General features: G+C 31.1%; 1 protein-coding gene across 1 annotated transcript; it reads right to left on the bottom strand.

The window, feature by feature from the left end:
- Positions 1–459: 459 nt before the first annotated feature.
- Positions 460–19,317, bottom strand: LOC111714693 (septin-1). The gene is made up of 18 exons (XM_023489846.1): positions 19,312–19,317; positions 18,854–18,925; positions 18,060–18,122; positions 17,917–17,940; positions 17,736–17,805; positions 17,310–17,366; positions 16,979–17,083; positions 16,061–16,185; positions 12,785–12,850; positions 11,878–11,944; positions 11,574–11,635; positions 10,552–10,613; positions 7,385–7,472; positions 6,787–6,816; positions 4,370–4,555; positions 3,938–4,015; positions 1,882–1,964; positions 460–1,561 (listed from the first exon to the last, which is right to left on the bottom strand). The coding sequence occupies exons 1-18, from the start codon at positions 19,315–19,317 to the stop codon at positions 1,507–1,509; spliced, it is 1,299 nt and encodes a 432-aa protein (XP_023345614.1). The 3' UTR covers positions 460–1,506.
- Between the last annotated feature and the right edge of the window lie 429 nt (positions 19,318–19,746).

Here is a 19,746-nt window from a genome sequence, read left to right as displayed (position 1 = left end):
TTTAAAAACTGAATATTTTTAAAACAAATCACTATTTTGTGTTTAAAATTTACCTCTCAAAAAAAAAAAACCTATATTTTGATTACTCTTAATTCAGCGTTACATTATTTGTAAACTAAGCATTTTTACTTTTTATACTTTCTAGCTTTCAAAAATACATTATCTATGTGAAGACAGCATGTGTTAGTTATAGATATACTAGTATACTGTCAATTTATTAGTAAATAATGGAAAAATACATCAGAAATGAAAACTTTACATATATGTACATATAATAGGCTTTCAGAAAAACATACATAAATGATTCTCTAATCACAGCAATACCTTAAAGTTAAAGGTTGTTAACTGGAATATAGATTTAGATTCTAAATTAAGATTTTTTTTTGTAAAGATATTAATACCTTATTTAATAGATAATACCTCATATTTTCTTTAGTATTCCTCAAGTTTATCCTTATATCAACAAAAGATACAATAGAACCCCATATTGGATTTGATTTGATCTGTTTTTACAAGAAATTGATAAATGATACATTTACACATTTGTGTTGTTTTTGACATAAATCCTTTTTTGCACTGTAGTAATTTCAAACAGTTGGTAGATAGTGTGTATAATCAAAATCATTCTTTTTATGTTTTATTTTTATTTACATATAATAAAATATTTAGATTTTTTAAGAAATGCATGATCAAAGTACTAAGTGGTTTAAATTCATTGTAAAAAAACTTTTAATTTTGATAAAACAGAAAGAGCAGCAAAAAAACATGTGTGAGACATCTCTACTGTTAATAGTTTCAAACAAAATTTTGGAATCAAAATGTTCTAAAAATTTAGTTTTGTTTTAACAGACACTGATATCCAAGATTAAAATTTACAATTATCATATTTTCTCAAGTTAATGACTAAAGTTTATTTTTGACTAGTAAAAGTTTAACAATTCCCACATTTCTCTGATGGCATAAGGTAGAGCCAAATATATACAAAATTGGATTATGTTTAATAAGTCTGATTGTAAATAGTTCCATTTATGTTATTTGTAACTGCAAAACCAGTCTACTTCAGAAGGTTTTCAATCCGAAGGTAAAACTAGAAGGTAAAACTATTTCAACTAACATTAAATATAAGCTAGTCTGATGTTTAGAGGGTTCCACTGTGATAGAATATTTTCAAAAAAAAAGATTTATAAAATATAAAATAAAAATATCATGGTACAAATACATATACAAAAACTTTGTATCAGCCACTGTCTTAAATCATTTTATGTTGATTGATCAATTATTATGAATACTGCAAAAAACAACTATATGAATTTAAAAGCATAAGACTTTTTGATGACAGCCTTTAAAAATACTTTGACTAGAAAATGTTAATAAAGTCTGTAATCGTATTCCAGATGATGGGGGGGGGGGAAACAAAGCTCATAATAGCATTTCATTTCTTCATTAATTAAAATTTCATGATATTCACTTAAATATGTTTAAAAACCTTCTTTCGGTTCTTAATCTTTATTGTTGAGAGGACTGCTTGGTTTTCTTTGAATTCAAAGTGTTGATGATTTGCCTGCAGAATAAAATCCATTAATACACATTGTTCATAAAAAGGAATGTTTTAGACAAGGTTGGGATGTCTCAATTAGAATGGAACTCTTCAAACCTGTATCTGAGTAACGTCTTGATGATATGGTCTTGAAAAGTGATGGTTCAATTGTTGTCTGCGTAACATAAATTTTCCACTTTCAGCTATAGAAATAAAAAGCAATATCTAATTCATTCTTTTTGGTTAGACAAAGAGTTAAAGGGTATTGTTGTGAATCCGATATTCCATTCTTGATATTGTATATAGGTGTAGTCTACAGGTTTTATTGTATTAATGATTTTTTCCTGAAGGTTTTGTTGCTGCTTATATTCTCTGTGGTTTTAGATCTAAGTTCTGCCATAGACATGGAGTTATACCGTCCTTTCACCTAGATTAATAGACTTATAAACCAAAGACATATAGCAACACTGTCCTTTCAACTAAAAATATAAATATATAAACCAAAGACATGGAGTTTTAACGTCCTTTCACCTAAACATATAAACTTAAAAACAAAGACATGAAGTTATAGCGTCATTTTACTAACTTTAGCTTGTCTGTTTGTTTGCCTTCAATAAACCTCAAAACGGCTGAACCAATCAGACCAAAATTTTGTGTGGGACATCATGTGACCCCAGGAAATGTTTATAAATGATACAAGTTTTAAAAACTGTGTATAAAAGTTTTTTGTTATTTTTGTAAAATTTTAAAATACTTGAAAATCCGCGAATTTCTTTTTTAAAATCCGCGATATTTTTTTCTTCTTAGTTTTGAAATGTACACAAAGAGAACATGTTCACAATTTTAATAAAAGATGAGCGCAAAGCGCCCTAAAAAACCACAGACATGGAGTTATACCATCCTTTTACCTAGAAATATAAACTTATATAAACCACAGACATGGAGTTATACCATCCTTTCACCTTGAAATATAAACTTATGAACCAAAGACATTGATTTATACCATCCTTTCACCTTGAAATATAAACTTATATAAACCACAGACATGGAGTTATACCATCCTTTCACCTTGAAATATAAACTTATGAACCAAAGACATTGATTTATACCATCCTTTACCTAATAATATAAACTTATAAACCAAAGACATTGAGTTATACCGTCCTTTCACCTAAAAATATAAACTTATAAACCAAAGACATGGAGTTGAACGTGCTCTTTTACATAGAAATATCACCTTATAAACCAAAGACATGGAGTTATACAATCCTTTCACCTAATAATATAAACTTATAAACCAAAGACATTGAGTTGTACTGTACTTTCATCTAGAAATATAGACTTATAAACCAAAGACATGGAGTTATACTAGGTTTAGTTGCTTGCATCTGATGATTATTTTAGTTAACATGTAGTTAAGAACTAAACCTTAGAAAGTATATTATAGGTTTAGTTAGTAAGTTTGCATCTACATGCTTAGTCTAGTTAACATGTAGTTAAGAACTAAACCTTAGAAAGTATATTATAGGTTAAGTTAGCAAGCTTGCATCTTCATGCTTAGTTTAATTAACATGCAGTAAAGAACTGAACCTTAGAAAGTATATTATAGGTTCAGTTAGCAAGCTTGCATCTACATGCTTAGTTTAGTTAACATGCAGTTAAGAACTGAACCTTAGAAAGTATATTATAGGTTTAGTTAGCAAGCTTGCATCTACATGCTTAGTTTAATTAACATGCAGATAAGAACTAAACCTTAGAAAGTATATTATAGGTTTAGTTAGCAAGCTTGCATCTACATGCTTAGTTTAGTTAACATGTAGTTAAGAACTGAACCTTAGAAAGTATATTATAGGTTTAGTTAGTAAGCTTGCAACTACATGCTTAGTTTAATTAACATGCAGTTAAGAACTAAACCTTAGAAAGTACAATATAGGTTTAGTTAGTAAGCTTGCATCTACATGCTTAGTTTAATTAACATGCAGATAAGAACTAAACCTTAGAAAGTATATTACAGGTTTAGTTAGTAAGCTTGCATCTACATGCTTAGTCTAGTTAACATGCAGTTAAGAACTAAACCTTAGAAAGTATATTATAGGTTTAGTTAGCATGCTTGCATCTTCATGCTTAGTCTAGTTAACATGCAGTTAAGAACTAAACCTTAAAAAGTACAATATAGGTTTAGTTAGCAAGCTTGCATCTACATGCTTAGTTTAATTAACATGCAGATAAGAACTAAACCTTAGAAAGTATATTATAGGTTTAGTTAGCAAGCTTGCATCTACATGCTTAGTTTAATTAACATGCAGATAAGAACTAAACCTTAGAAAGTATATTATAGGTTTAGTTAGCAAGCTTGCATCTACATGCTTAGTTTAATTAACATGCAGATAAGAACTAAACCTTAGAAAGCAGATTAGGTTTAGGTAAATGTTTTTGCTGCAGGTTGACCCTTCCTTGGTTCCAGCTGACTATCCAACTCTAGATTACAAAATAATTCCAATTTAAGAAAGGAATTTTTCAGCTTATATACCAAGGGGGTGTGGTATACAAGATATTCATAATATGTACTCACTACTCATTGTCAAGCATTTTAAAATTAATGGAATTGACTTCTAAGAAAATTCAGATTATAACTAAATAGTTGATTAAATTTCAATATTTCTACTTCCTATATCTCTTTATCCTACATCGTAAACTTTTGATATTTTTTTACTTAAATTCTTCTTGATGTAATGAAGTTTAAAATGTCAAATGTTTACACAATCAATTTGCAAAGACAGTGATTGGAACAATCGAACTGTAGTCGAGTGTCCAGCAATATTCATCAATCACCTTCTTCCTTGACTCCTCTCCTTGTTGCTCCTTCAAGGAGCTGATGCCTAGGTGGGGTTGAGTGTACCCCCTAGACTCCTGATACTCCTTGTACTCCTGGTACTCCTTAAACTCCAGGAGAGAGGAAGGAGAAGGGGATAGATCTTGAGAGGTGTAGTTGGCAGCAACCATACCATTAACATCATCCTGGGAAACTGTTCATTCAAATTTTGCACCCCAAATATATAAATTAGAAATAGTTCCTGTTTTGTGGATTATAATGTATAAATGTATGTTTTTCTGTATTTTGGATTAGGTCAATTCTACAGCATTGAATTTTTAATAAAACAATCTAAAAAGAATATTTTATATTCAAGACGTGCACACAATTCCAACAGAGAAACCTAACCCAGATAACAAACAGACACAAATTTTTTTGAATAAGAAAAGTGTGATTCAGTTGCGTTATTCATGTGCTTCCTTAAAAGTGTTTCCTCTAAAGAGTGGTCTAAATAATGTGTTCTAAATAGTGTGTTCTTAATAGTGTGTTCTTAATAGTGTGTTCTTAATAGTGTGTTCTTAAAAGTGTGTTCTTAAAAGTGTGTTCTCAATAGTGCGTTCTTAAAAATGTGTTCTCAATAGTGTGTTCTCAATAGTTGATCTCAATAGTGTGTTCTCAATAGTGTGTTCTTAACAGTGTGTTCTCAATAGTGTGTTCTTAATAGTGTGTCTTAAATAGTTTGCTCTTAATAGTGTGTTCTTAATAGTTGGTTCTCAATTCTGTGTTCTCAAAAGTGTGTTCTCAATAGTTTGCTCTCAATAGTTGATCTTAGTAGTGTGTTCTCAATATTGTGTTCTCAAAAGTATGCTCTTAATAGTGTGTTCTCAAAAGTGTGTTCTCAATAGAGTGTTTTTATAGTGTGTTCTCAATGGTGTGTTTTGACACTGTGCTCACAAAAGTGTGTTCTGAATAGTGTGTTCTCAATAGTGCGTTCTCAATTGTGTGTTCTCAATAGTGAGTTCTCAATAGTGTGTTCTCAATAGTGTGTTTTTATTAGTGTGTTCTCAATAAAGTGTTTTCAATATTTTGTTCTCAATAGTGCGTGTTTTAATAGAGTGTTCTCAAAAGTGTGTTCTCAATAGTGTGTTCTCAATAGTGTGTTCTCAATAGTATGTTCTCAATAGTGTGTCTTAAATAGTTTGCTCTTAATAGTGTGTTCTTAATAGTGTGTTCTCAATAGTTTGCTCTTAATATTGTGTTCTCAATAGTGTGTTCTTTATAGTGTGTTCTCAATAGTGTGTTCTTAATAGTTTGTTCTCAAAAGTATGCTCTCAATAGTGTTTTCTCTTAGTGTGTTCTCAATAGTTGTTTTTAATACTGTGTTCTCGATAGTTGTTCTTAATACTGTGTTCTCTATAGTGTGTTCTCGAAAGTGTGTTCTCAATAGTGTGTTCTCAATCATGTGTTCTCAACAGATAGTGTGTTCTCGATAATGTTTTCTCAGTTATTTGTTCTCAAAAGTGTGTCCTTAAAAGTGTATTCTCAAAAGTGTGTTCTCAATAGTGTGTTCTTAAAAGTGTGTTTTCAAAAGTGTGTTCTCAATAATTTTTTCTCAAAAGTGTGGTCTTAATAGTGTGTTCTTAATAGTGTGTTCTCAATAGTGTGTTCCAAATAGTGTGTTCTCAAAAGTATGTTTTATATAATGTGTTCTCAATAGTATGTTCTTAAAAGTGCAATAGTGTTTCATCAAAAGTGTGTTCTAAATGGTGCGTTTTCAAAGTATGTTCTCAACAGTGTGTTCTCAATAGTGTGTTCTCAATAGTGTGTTTTTATTAGTGTGTTCTCTATAAAGTTTGCTCAATATTTTATTCTCAATAGTGCGTGTTTTAATAGTGTGTTCTCAAAAGTGTTTTATCAATAGAGTGTTTTTAATAGTGTTTTAACAGTGTGTTCACACAAGTGTGTTCTCAATAGTTCTCAATAGTACATGTTTTAATAATGTGTCCTCAAAGGTGTGTTCTCAAAAGTGTGTTCTCAATATTGTGCTCTCAATAGGGTGTTTTTAAGTGTGTTCTTAATAGTTTCTTCTTAATGGCATGTTCTCTATAGTGTGTGTTTTAATAGTGTGTACTCAATAGTTTGTTCTCACTAAAGTGTTCTCAATAGTTTTTTTCTCACTAGTGTGTTCTTAATAGTGTGTTCTCAATTATGTGTTCTCAGAAGTTTTTTTTTCTCAATTGAGTGTTTTTAAGAGCAAAGCTGTGTTTCCTGTGCTATTATTTTGTGTGTTTCAGAAATTAAACAATTAAAATTTCTTACAAAAGGAATAAAAATTCTGAAAAATATGGTTATTAAAATTTTTAACAAAAGTTTCGAGAAATGAAATAAGAAAAGAAATGAAATCATGGTATAATAGTTTAGATAAATAAACCAGTTCCTTTGAGACAGCCAGGAGGCCGGGCAGGCTCTGAAATCATGTTATAATAGTTTAGATAAATAAACCAGGCTCTGAAAACCACAATAATGTGATGAAACTTCTACTTTTTATAACTGCACAGTTATATATTTAATATCGAAACTTTTGTATAATTTATTTTAATTGTTTTCTTCAAAAACTGTCGTAGTATAAAGGATATTTATTTCAAAATGGAATTTAGTAGATTATACATCGAAACTTTAAGAAAATGAAATTATTCAAGAATATCGTTATTTTTCTTTCCCAAGGAGATATAGATAGATTCTAATGTACTTAAGTTTAAAAAAAGTACAAGTAAGTTATTGAAGTAAAAAGACCAAGGCGTTGCAACACTTAAAAGTCGACCCAAGCTTGAAAATTTATACAATTTTTCATACAGTGATAACCAAAAAAAGGAAGACAACTTTTACATACAAGTTATGAATTCAAATAGTTCAATGAACTTGATACAATTGTACACAGCAACAAACTAAAACATTGTTATAAAATCGTCTTCCAGTTTCAGAGTTTTCTGGTTATCACTGTAGCTGACTACATGGAGAGGGTATATATATTTCACCTTGCTTGGATTGAGTGATGGATAAGATGAATGGTCTGTTAGTCTGCTTGATCTATACTTCTCATAATGCCGGGTATGGGTCATCTCTCTACAAGTTTTCAAAATTAAATGTAAATAAAAACTTCCCTCAAACTCTAATGTTCTGGTCCTTATAACTTTGCAACCAGATGGAGTAAACCTTTGATATTGACTTTTTGGTTCAATGTTTGAAATATTTATGAAAGATATAAGGTTTGGAATTTAAGTTTTATCCTCAAGTGTTTTATCGTTCATGTTAAAATCAATCTAAAGAACATTTTTTATCATAAAAATAATATTTCTAACTAACAAATTATGTTATCACTTATTAAGTTATTTTAGTCCACTAAATTTCGGAGACTTCTGTATTTTTGCAAAATTTTCATGAACCCTTTAAAGGCTGGGGGGTTTGAATCTATGTATCCCCCCTCACTCTAGAGAATAGGTATAGGGTTAAAATTCATGTTCACAGTCCAAGTTTTCAAGGCCAGCTCATTGAAAAAAAAATTAGATCAATAACTTTTATAGTTTGGGTCCCAAATGCTAGGAAGGGTTACAAAAATGCCGAAAAATGTTTTAAAGACAAATATCAAAGTTTGACACATGTTTCTACATCCATTTTTCAAGGGCTTTTCAAAAATATAGTTTTTAGATCCGTAGCTTTAACCACAAAAATAGTTATGGGCTATTTTAGATTTTTTAAACACAGGCTGGACATTTTACCGCCCTGTACCCAACCCTATCTATCTATTTAATGTCAAATAACTTCGAGGTGATAGTGTCAATTATTTTCTTCCACTTTTGATTGGTTATCACCGTGGAGAATATAAATAAAATAATGATTTCAGTTCATAATTAGTATATTTAAATTAAAATCTTTATTATTATCATTTCCAAGATTAAGAAATTTTCTAAAAGAATTTTCTGGAAAAAAATAACGAAGAGAATTGTAAGCTTAATATTTTAACATTTTAAATCTAAATATAACATTTTTAAGATTTGTTTTTTGCTTAACAAAATAGAATTTTTTTTTTATGTTTTTGTAACTTAACATTACATGTGAAATTAAGGTAATTCTCACATCTATATACTAAACATTAAAAACATGTTTTAAACCATTCCAACTCCTCTTTTTCAAGAGCTATTGAGAAGAACAAGAAACAAGGAATTTCTAATTTTTAACCAATTAAATTTGATTTCACGGAATAATAATATTAATAATAATAAAAGTTACTAAAATTAAAATAATGATTAAAAAGATAATAATAATTATTAGTAATAAAAAGTGATAATAAACTTAAGCATTGGAATTTTTTTTCGGCAAGATATAGTTAGTCTTCAACGCTTGATCCTGATATACAATGTGGGCCCTTTTATATTTAATTTAAATAAATGCTTGATCCGGCATTAATGTTATCACGGGATATCAAAGAGAAATCAATTAATCTGTAGGCTGGAGAAGGGTAGACTGGAGCCCGGCTGGAGCAGTATAGGCTGGAGCCCGGCTTAAGCAGTGTAGACTGGAGCAGTGTAGGCTGGAGCAATGTAGACTGGAGTCCGGCTGGAGCACTTTCAAAAGGTTTCCGCTACAATATGTTTCTCCACAAAACGTTTCTTACAAAAACATTTCCATAACAAAACTTTTCTACCACAAAACGTTTAATACACAAAATGTTTCCTTCACAAAATATGAACAACTCAAAATGTATCAACGAACTATGTAAATGATTGTTTCTTAAGCTTAATATTATCTTCTCCATGGTTTTGGTCACTTTTTAGGGATTTATCGTTTACATATTATGTTCAATCAAACTTTCTCATTTCAGAGTATTTTAAAATTGTTAATTTCATATTAACATTTTTATCTTTTATAATTTTTTAACAAATAAATATAGGTTGGAAACATGAAAGTAAACATTTTGTAGCAAGAGAGGATACATTTTGTGAAGAAAACGTTTAGTGGCCAGGAGTCATTTTTTGAGGAAACGTTTTGTGACAGGAAACATGTTATGTCAGAAAACGTTTTGTAACAGAAACGTTTTGTGACAGAAAACATTTTGTGACAGGAAGCCTTTTGTGTCAAGAAACATTATGTGTCAGGAAAAATCATGTTACAGGAAACATTTTGTGTCAGGAAACATTTTGTGTCAGGAAACGTTTTTGACAGAAACGTTTTGTATGAGTGCTCCGTAGGTCTGCAGACATTCAGCTAGGGGGGGGGGGGAAGGTGGATTATTTTGCGTCTAGGGCAAAAAAAATGTTGCCCACCCCTAAAAATTTTAGGGGGGGGGGACAAGAAAAATGTGCATCATACTCAACCATGAAAAAACTACCTTTCTAGTTCAGGATATTTTTGGGGACAATTCTATATTTAGGGGCATTCATGCAGTTTGGAACAAAGGAATTGAGTTTTTGCCACAAACATATATCTTTTAATTCCTAAATCTTTACAACCTGAATGTGTAACCCTTTAATATTTCAAACTTACACTACTTTATCTTCCATAATTTATATTTTGCAATATCAAAGGTCTACGATATCGACTTGTAAAGATACAGAGATTAGAAGATCAGAGTTTGTGGCAAAAACTCAATTTCTTCGCGTGGAAAAAATTTGAACTTTATTGCAGTTTTTTCAGTTTGGTCAATTTTGTGTATGGGAAATCTTAAATCTTATTTTGGGGTCAAATTTTTATTTAAGGGTATTTTTATAAAGGGACGTTGTTTTAAACTAAGGGTAATTTATTTGTTTAGGGCAAAACTGAGTTGAGTTGAATTTGAGTTTGCTTAAAGCATGTAGATTTTAAAAAAAGTTACTGTGGGGGCATATTTTTTCATCTTTTGAGGAAATTAGCTATTTTTGGATTTAAATGGACTTCTTGCCCACTCCCTCTCCCCCCCCCCTTCAAGGGGTAGGCATGCTTTCTTCAGGGGGCTTGCCCCCCCCATAATCAGGCTAGGAAGGAACCTGGCCCCCATGGCCCCCCTTATTTGCACGCCTGAATAAGATGGAGATCAATGCTTGACCTTTGAACACAGTTTTGGAAATAAATCAGTTAGAAATTACAAACTAATGTATTGGACATTTTATAAAAAATAAAGGAATGAAGACGAAAATCATTCCAATTATAATATTGATAATAATAATACCTCAGATCTTGCATGTGAAATGATAGCAGAAGGGACCGGAGTGGGGAAAAATCACAGTGATCCTAAAGAAAGGAATTAGGTCTCTGCCACAAACTCTGATATTTAAATCCCTTTCGTTGCAACCCAATGTCGTAGGCCTAAGATAGTTTAAACTATGTATTCTGAGGCCAAATTTACAGAACTTGAGCCGTGTCTCAAATTTGAGATGCGGCTGTAAAATGGTTGGTTCCACTTGAAATTGTATTCAGTGTTTCGAGATTTGAGCCGGCGGTCAACTGGAACCGGTTTTTAGCGGTTCAGCGACGCGGTTTAAATGCTTAAAATTCGGCCTGTGTTAGATCAATTCATATAAGTTTAAAAAGTCAAAGTTTTACATCATCAGATTAGAAAATTTGAGTTTGTGTCAAAGACATAATGCCATCAAGAAATAAAAAAATGTGAATTCACATTATTAAAAGATTACCAAAATATTCTTTGCGTAAAAGGTAAATCAAATATTTATTTCTGTAAACATATTTTATATTTCTCCATGCATATCAACACTATCGATAATTTCAAGTTACCCTCAAAGAATTCAAAAATAATAAAGTGTTAAATTCTAACAATTTCTTTCATTGTCTGTCTCTTAAAAATTTCTTCAGTCACTCTTATAGAGAAACCTTAAAGCAAGGATACCTTCATCATTCTTGGTAAAAACAAGATTTTCTATTTTGTTATTTTGAAACTATAATGAAATATTTAAATAAGATAATCTTTTTACCAAGTTTTCTATCATAAACGATGATAAAATGTAAAAATAAAATATATTTTTTACCGTTTTTTTATTATAATTTAAAACTATGATCAAATATTCAAATAAGATAATCTTTTTACCAAGGTTTCTATCATAAACGATGATAAAATGTAAAAATAAAATATATTTTTACCGTTTTTTATTATAATTTGAAACTATGATCAATTATAAAAATAAAATATATTTATACCAGGTTTTCCATATTATTAAACGATGACCGAATTTTTACCGGGTTTTCTATATTAACAGTTCCCCAAGAGTATTCCCTTCCTCGTGTTCTGCCTCCATTCTCTTTATCATCATATTCGTTATAATTTCTAATTTGTGGATTGGAAGCCGCATACTGTGGAATTTATGAAGACAAAATTTAGTTAGTCTTATGTGTAATTAATGTTTTATAATGCAAATGGTTTGATACCTAGCTTATCAGTAGCTTGTTTAAATGTCGTCTTGTTTTTCCAAAGTTTTATAGGTTTTACTGTATGTTTAATTTTAATTATTTCTGTTATGAATATGGAAGACGACATATGTTCCTAGTTCTAGTAGGGTATTGGAACCCACGACGGCAAACGGTAATCTGTCTCGCATCCACATTGTCTTCTGAACACATGTTACAATAGAGATAGACAAGGTCGCCTATTGTCATTTTGTTCTTAATCATTTGTGAACGACCCATTTCGTTTTTATTTTAAATCGTTAAAAAATTGACTTCGTTCCTTTTCAAAATTATCATTTATTTTTCATCTATTTCTTTCGTTTGTTCTAAAAGATCATCTGTTCAGTAAAAACACTAGGGATTTTTCAAAATCTTTGGGAGAATTTTCCAATGATCCAAGGCGTTCGACCATGATTCCCATTGGTACCCCATAAACCTTGACATAGTTACAACTAGGGTCTAGGGGGATAATATTAGTAATTTATATCTGAAAAAAGGATAGCCAATGTTCCTTCTTATCTCTGCTGGATAAACCCGTAACTAACATGTTTAGATTTTTAGATTGCACAGAAGGATTTCTCCATCACATTTTCTCAGTTAAAGGTTTGAATAATAAAGTTGAGAAACAGGTATGGGATTTAATTATGAACTTGAAATTATGTCAAATTAATATAAAATTTATTCTATAATATAAATCTATTCATGAGCAATTTTTGTAATAAAAAAATGTTACTTGTCTTGTTTAGAGTTTTTGCCGAAGTATAACAATAGAAAATTTATCTAATTTAAAATTTACATCTGTTATTTTTTACTTCAGCCCAATTAGGTATTTGTGCTAAAAACTAATTTCCGCAGATTTAATCTTGGAAGTTGGAAAACTTGTCAACTAATGTGGGAAAATTTTGTGTTCCTTGTTATATTTGACACTTTTGACGTCATTTATAATTGGTCCATTTCTCTGTTGCCACCTAGTGTACTTGATAATCTATTTCATCTAGACTTACCTCTGTTAGTTCAGATGCTGGAAAATCATAGGTTGCAATCTTCAATTCTTTCAGCTGTTTCAAAACCTTTCAAACATATATGTATAAATGTATATGTAGCAAATATCGTAGCAATCCCAATATTTGTTAACCTAAGCATACCTACATAAACATGATTAAAACATGCATTGTGTCTAGATTAACTACGTTTATATTTATCCTCGCTGATCTTATAAATATGTACAATAAACCTGTTTTAAAACACAGGTTGAGGATACTCCCCTTTAATTTGGGATCGATAGTGTTAAAAGTTTCCGATTGATTTTAATAGCGGACGAGATTGCGTCAGTGGTAGTGGCCTTGATAGATCACGAGATTGTATCTTTGTGATTCCCTGTTTGAAAAACGATCGTTTTTATAAAACTCGTCGTTTCGTTAATGATAATTAACAACGACCCTTCGTTAATGATTGTTAACAACAAACCTCCGTTAACGACCGTTAAGGACAACCCTTTCTTAACAATCGTTAAAGACAACATTCAATAAAGTAATTTTTTCCCAAAACGATCATTTTTCCCAAAACGACCGTTTTTTAAAGTTCGTCGTTTCGTTAACGATTGTTAACAATAACCTTTAATAAACGATAGTTAACGACGACCCTTCATTAACAATCGTTTACATAATTGTAATAAAAACGATCGTTTTCTAAAAGCTCAAAACGAGTGGGTCGTTTTTTAAGACAATCGTTTTTTTTCGAAAACGTAACGATCGTTTCTAAAAACGATTGAAAACGAAACAATAAATGATTGTTTAAAGATTGTTTTCAATAACGATTTACAACCCTAGACAGGCACACATGAATTAATTTTATTAGTTACAAATAAAACTTTTTGCTTTGAAACAACATCAAATATATTGCTCAAATGTCGTGTTCAGTATCCACACTTTTCTGGTTCTCACTGTACCAAAGAGGATTGAGAATCAAATATTTATAAGCTGTGAAAGGTCTATTGGGAATATGGTCAGTAAATATGCAAAATGCAATTTTGCTGAAGGGTTCCAATATTTCAGTATTTTGCTTAAAGAGACTATATACTAGTTTCAAGTAACTCTCTTAAAGGGACTACCACTAGTTTCAAGTAACCCTCTTAAAGGGACTACAGACTAGTTTCAAGTAACTCTCTTTATGGGACTACATACTAGTTTCAAGTAACTCTCTTTATGGGACTACAGACTAGTTTCAAGTAACTCTCTTTATGGGACTACATACTAGTTTCAAGTAACTCTCTTTATGGGACTACAGACTAGTTTCAAGTAACTCTCTTTATGGGACTACATACTAGTTTCAAGTAACTCTCTTTATGGGACTACAGACTAGTTTCAAGTAACTCTCATAAAGGGACTACCACTAGTTTCAAGTAACCCTCTTAAAGGGACTACAGACTAGTTTCAATAAACCCTCTTAAAGAGACTACAAACTAGATTCAAGAAACCATCTTATAGGGACTACCTTCAGTTTCAAGAAACCCTTCTTAAAGAGACTACCACTAGTTTCAAGTAACCCTCTTAAAGGGAATACCACTAGTTTCAAGTAACCCTCTTAAAGGGACTACACCCTAGTTTCAAGTAACCATCTTAGAGGGACTACCACTAGTTTCAAGTAACCCTCTTAAAGGGAATACCGCTAGTTTCAAGTAACCCTCTTAAAGGGACTACAAACTAGATTCAAGAAACTCTCTTAAAGGGACTACAGACTATTTTCAATTAACTCTCTTAAAGGGACTATAGACCAGTTTCAAGTAACCATCTTAAAGGGACTACAGACAAGTTTCAAGTAACCGTATTACAGGGACTACCACTAGTGTCAAGTAACCATCTTAAAGGGATTACCACTAGCTTCAATTAACCCTCTTAAAGGGACTACAGACTAGTTTCAAGTAACCCTCTTAAAGGGACTACAGACTAGTTTCAAGTAAACATATTAAAAGGTCTACAGAGTAGTTTCAAGTAACCATATTAAAGGGACTACAGACTAGTTTCAAGTAACCACCTTGAAGGGACTAAAGACTAGTTTCAAGTAACCCTCTTAAAGGGAAAACAGACTAGATCCAAATATCCCTCTTAAAGGGGCGTCAGACAATTGTTTCAAGTAACCCTCTTAAAGGGACTACACCCTAGTTTCAAGTAACCCTCTTAAAGGGACTACAGACTGATCCAAATAACCCTCTTAAAGGGACTACTGACTTGTTTCAAGTAACCCTCTTAAAGGGACTACACCCTAGTTTCAAGTAACCATCTTAAAGGGACTACAGACTAGTTTCAAGTAACCATCTTAAAGGGACTACAGAATAGTTTCAAGAACCCTCTTAAAGGGACTACATACTAGATTCAAATAACCATCTTAAAGGGACCACAGACTAGTTTAAAGTGACCATATTAAAGGGACTACAGACTAGTTTCAAGTAACCGCATTAAAGGGACTACAGACTAGTTTCAAGTAACCGTATTAAAGGGACTACAGCTTAGTTTCAAGTAACCGTATTAAAGGGACTACCACTAGTTTCAAGTAACAGTATTATAGGGACTACAGACTAGTTTCAAGTAACCGTCTTGCTTAGCGTTGAATAATAATCCTTTTAAAAGTTTGTCTATGCAAAGATGAAGACGGTATCTATTTTTTTCTATCTAAAAATAGATCAGATGTATTCAGCAGCAACAAGGAAGGAAATTTAAAGAATTGATAGACAGAAAAACGACTATATCTTCCTTATTGTTAATCCAACTAAAGGAGACCATTTTTAACCAATGTTTTAAATTATGTTAACAGTCCTACCCTATAAAGGGGCATTCGCTCAAATTTAAAATACTACACTTTTAGGGCGCTTCACGCCATTGTCTATATCAACTTTTTATTGTGGCTTTATCTGTGAGCATCTTCTCTTTGACCAGTATAAAAACAAACAAAAAAGTTTGCAGATTTCATAATATTTTTTCACGCATTTTCAAAATTTTACAAAAATAAAAAACTTTTACATACAAATTTATAAAATGTTGATTGTTCATAAACCTTCCGTGGGGTCATGTGAGGTTCAACACAAAATTTGGGCCAGATAGGTTCAACCGTTTTGATGTTTATTGGATACAAACAGACAGACAGACAAGCTAAATTTATAGAAAGAAGACAAAAAACCTAAGCATTGCGGGGGGTTCGGGGGAGAGGCCGGCACAAGTATTAAACTTTTAAGTTTTGTTGAGGGAAATTTTTATCAAATTTTCAGAAGATAAAATATGTGTTACCTTCGTTTTAAATGCTGCAATTTCAATCTTGGTACAACAATCTGCTTTTCCCACCACTGGTATAATGTTAACCTTGTACTGTAGTTTCTTCATAAACTCGACATCAAGGGGCTTCAAACCATGACCTTAAACAGTGGAGTCTGATGAAAGAGAATGTTTACTATTTGAAAGTACAGTAAATACACTGATCTTTAAAATTAAGAAGGACAGTCTTTACAATATGACCGCTCAAAGAACTCAGGATTTCACATAATATATCTTCTATGCTCAGAAAAATAGGTTTTATTGGAATATTTGAAGATTTTTTCAATGTTTCCGATCTTTCGGATTTTTATAATAACTTTTGTGTACTGTGCACTATGTACCTATTACAGCAATGAAGTATAAACATGTATTCTAATATCAGTACTGTGGACTATGAACCTGCGGTTGCAATGAAGTACAAACCAGCATGTACTATTGTATCTGTACTGTGTACTACGTTCATGTAGGAGCAATAAAGTATTAACAAGCTTGTAAACGAGTATCTTTTCTGTGTACTCTGTACCTGTAGGATCAGTTAAGTACACGAAAACATGTACTCGTGTATCTTACGTGTACTATGTACCTGCAGGGAGCAACAAAGTACAAGCAAGCATGTACTCTTATAGCTTTACTGTGTACTATGTACCTGTGGGAGCAATAAAGTACAAAGAAGCATGTACTCTTGTATTTTTACTGTGTACTCTGTACCTGTTGGAGCAATAAAGTTCAAAGAACCATGTACTCTTGTATCTTTACTGTGTACTCTGTACCTATGGGAGCAATAAAGTACAAGCAAGCGTGTACTCTTGTATCTGTACTGTGTACTCTGTACCTGTGGGAGCAATAAAGTACAAAGAAGCATGTACTCTTGTATTTTTACTGTGTACTCTGTACCTGTGGGAGCAATAAAGTACAAGCAAGCATGTACTCTTGTATCTGTGAAGACAGATTCTCTATGTACTCTTGTCTCTCCCTCAAGATAATCTTCAAATTGCTCATCTAAATAAATTAATGTCTAAAACATACCTTTCAACAAGTTATTTCATTTTTATGTTACTGTTATTAGTTACAATAATCGGAAGGTTGCAAGCTCTCAACGCAAGCTACAATCGATGAGAATCTTGCTTCTTAAACAACTAACGCTAAATAGGTTCATTACAGTATAATATACTATGTCTAGAAAAATAAAAGTTAGTGGGGTAACATTAAATGCTATATATGTCACCTATATAATTGATGATAGGTTCCCAACAATTCGAATTATCAACAGCAACTCCAAACCCTGGAAAATAAACGACATTTTTACAAAAACTCTCTGCATCGCTAGAAAATTAACTTTAATCAATTTGTGCAAAGGACCAATTTAACTGTTTTTGCGTTGCTAATTAGAAGTTTGTATATTAAGTTTATAAGAACAAAATTATCATTTTAGTTTCTTAATCATGAATTTCACGAATCTTTAAAAATCTTAATTTTCATGCATGAATAGCAAACATTTTTTTTTTAATCTGAAAAAATTAGACTTACAGCGTATCACATTTTTAAAAGATTGGCAACAAGGAATACGACAAAGCAATAATGAAGTAATTATTAAATTATACGGGTCTGTTTGCAGTACAGCACAAGTTACAACTGACTTGAATAAAAATACCTGGTGTGTCGACAACAGTCAGATCCAACTTTATTCCTTTTTCTTCTAAATTTATTCTATGCGCTTCAACCTAATGAAAAATAAAGTTAATAATAATAATAAATAAAATTTTTTTTAGCATACTTTTCAACATTATTTATATTCAGAAATGATAAATTTTAATCTAAAAGCTTGATTTTACCTTCAAGGTTTGCCCTGGTCCATTCTGAAAAAAAACTAAATAAACTGTTTAAATTGATATTTTGTCATATTTCATGAGTTCATGAGTTATGATTGGACATCCAAACAACTTGATAACAACTTGTATACATATATTGTCTAAACCTGCAGTGAAGGGCTGTGACTGGAGTAAATGTTGGTTAGAAACATTGAGTTGATCAGCGTGGACTGAAATAAAAAAGTAATGCTGAAATAAAACCTTAAATAAATGTATTGATAAAAATCGGAGGATTAAGAAAATTATCTTTTTAAGGTACTGAATTTCAAACCCCAATATCTGTAAAACCTGAGGCCTAATCTAAAGAATTTGAGCTGCGGCTTAAATTTAAGCCACAGCTCAAATATGGTTGGTTCCACTTAAAATTGTATTCAATTTTTCATGATTTAAGCCGGCGCTCAATTGAAACCGGTTTTTGGGGGATTTGAGACGCGACTTAAATTCATTAAATTCGAACACAGATATTCTAGACCTTTAACTTTTCAAGCTGTGAATTCTGTTAGATCAAATATTCAAATTTTTAAATATCTAAGGTTTACAATATTAGGTTGCAAAGATATAGGGATTAGAAAATTTTAGTGTGTGTCTTATCTATAGCGTGGCATTTACGGTTTACATTTTCATGCCTAGAAACAACTTTGTCATGATTAAAAATAAACGAAATGAATTTGTTAGAATTAAACACTTATTAAGCTAGAATAACGACAATATCTTCCACATTATTGATCAGATAAAGGACTATATGTTATACTGATGCAATTCAGGAATAAATCAAATGGATCTCTTTAAAATAATGTTTGTTTTTTTGTAAAATCCCTTTCTAAGTAGTATCTGTTAAATCTAAAATATAAATGTATAGTTCATAGGAAACCTAAATATCTTTAATTTATTTAAATCTTACCTTTCCTAATCCGCTCTCCCCCACAACCATCAGAGTAAATTCAAATCCTTTCTTAACTGCTTTCCTGTAAACCTAAATTTATATTTAAGTACAGGGTGTTTCACCAAACATCATAATTCAATCTTTTATATTTCAAATAATTTGCAGCATATCTTTATCAATCGACTTTTTTAAAGCAATTTCCTCTAATCCTGGCATTTAACACATTTCAGGGCTTCCAAAATTACTGGAACTTCAATCACGTTTTAATTAATTTTTAAAAATCGTTAAAATCTGAAGAAAAAATTCTCCATATCTCTAGTATTCTGGAAAGCACAAAAAAGGCACACCACGTTATCAAGACTAGAGCTAATTTATCATAATTATTTCAAGAAATTTTCTTCAAAGATTGACAAATATATGACGCCTAACATTTCAAAGATCAAAGTTCAGCGACGATCTTAAAATTGTCTATGAACTGTCATGTTTTTTATACGTCTTATATAGAATTATAGATTTTGTTATATTGTCGTATGTGGTGTTAAAATAAAAAATTTAGATTAAAATACAAAACATAGAATTCTAGATTTACCCTATACCTAGAGTGAGTGAGTAGATATATGATAGTAAAACATCTTTGAAAAATAGGCTTTTGTACACAAAACTATTTCTGTTCATTGTCCAATTTCAAATCAAAATATGAGTCTAAAAGTCGTCTTCCTATACCACAGTATTATGGCTCCAACTGTAAGAAATAATCAAAAGAAAGGGTTTGCTAGTTGTGACTGACTTTCTAAATTAAACAGCTAGAGAGGAAGGTGAACCATCTAAGCGATAAACTAATAGATAAAAAAATACATATGTTTTGATTTCAATGTATTTTAATAGAGAATAAACATACTATTAGGATTATT

Source organism: Eurytemora carolleeae, unplaced genomic scaffold (assembly GCF_000591075.1).
Source record: "Eurytemora carolleeae unplaced genomic scaffold, Eaff_2.0 scaffold1622, whole genome shotgun sequence".
Classification (NCBI taxonomy): domain Eukaryota; kingdom Metazoa; phylum Arthropoda; class Copepoda; order Calanoida; family Temoridae; genus Eurytemora; species Eurytemora carolleeae.
Note: the sequence above shows the minus strand (reverse complement) of the source record. Positions and strands in the feature narration are given on the sequence as shown.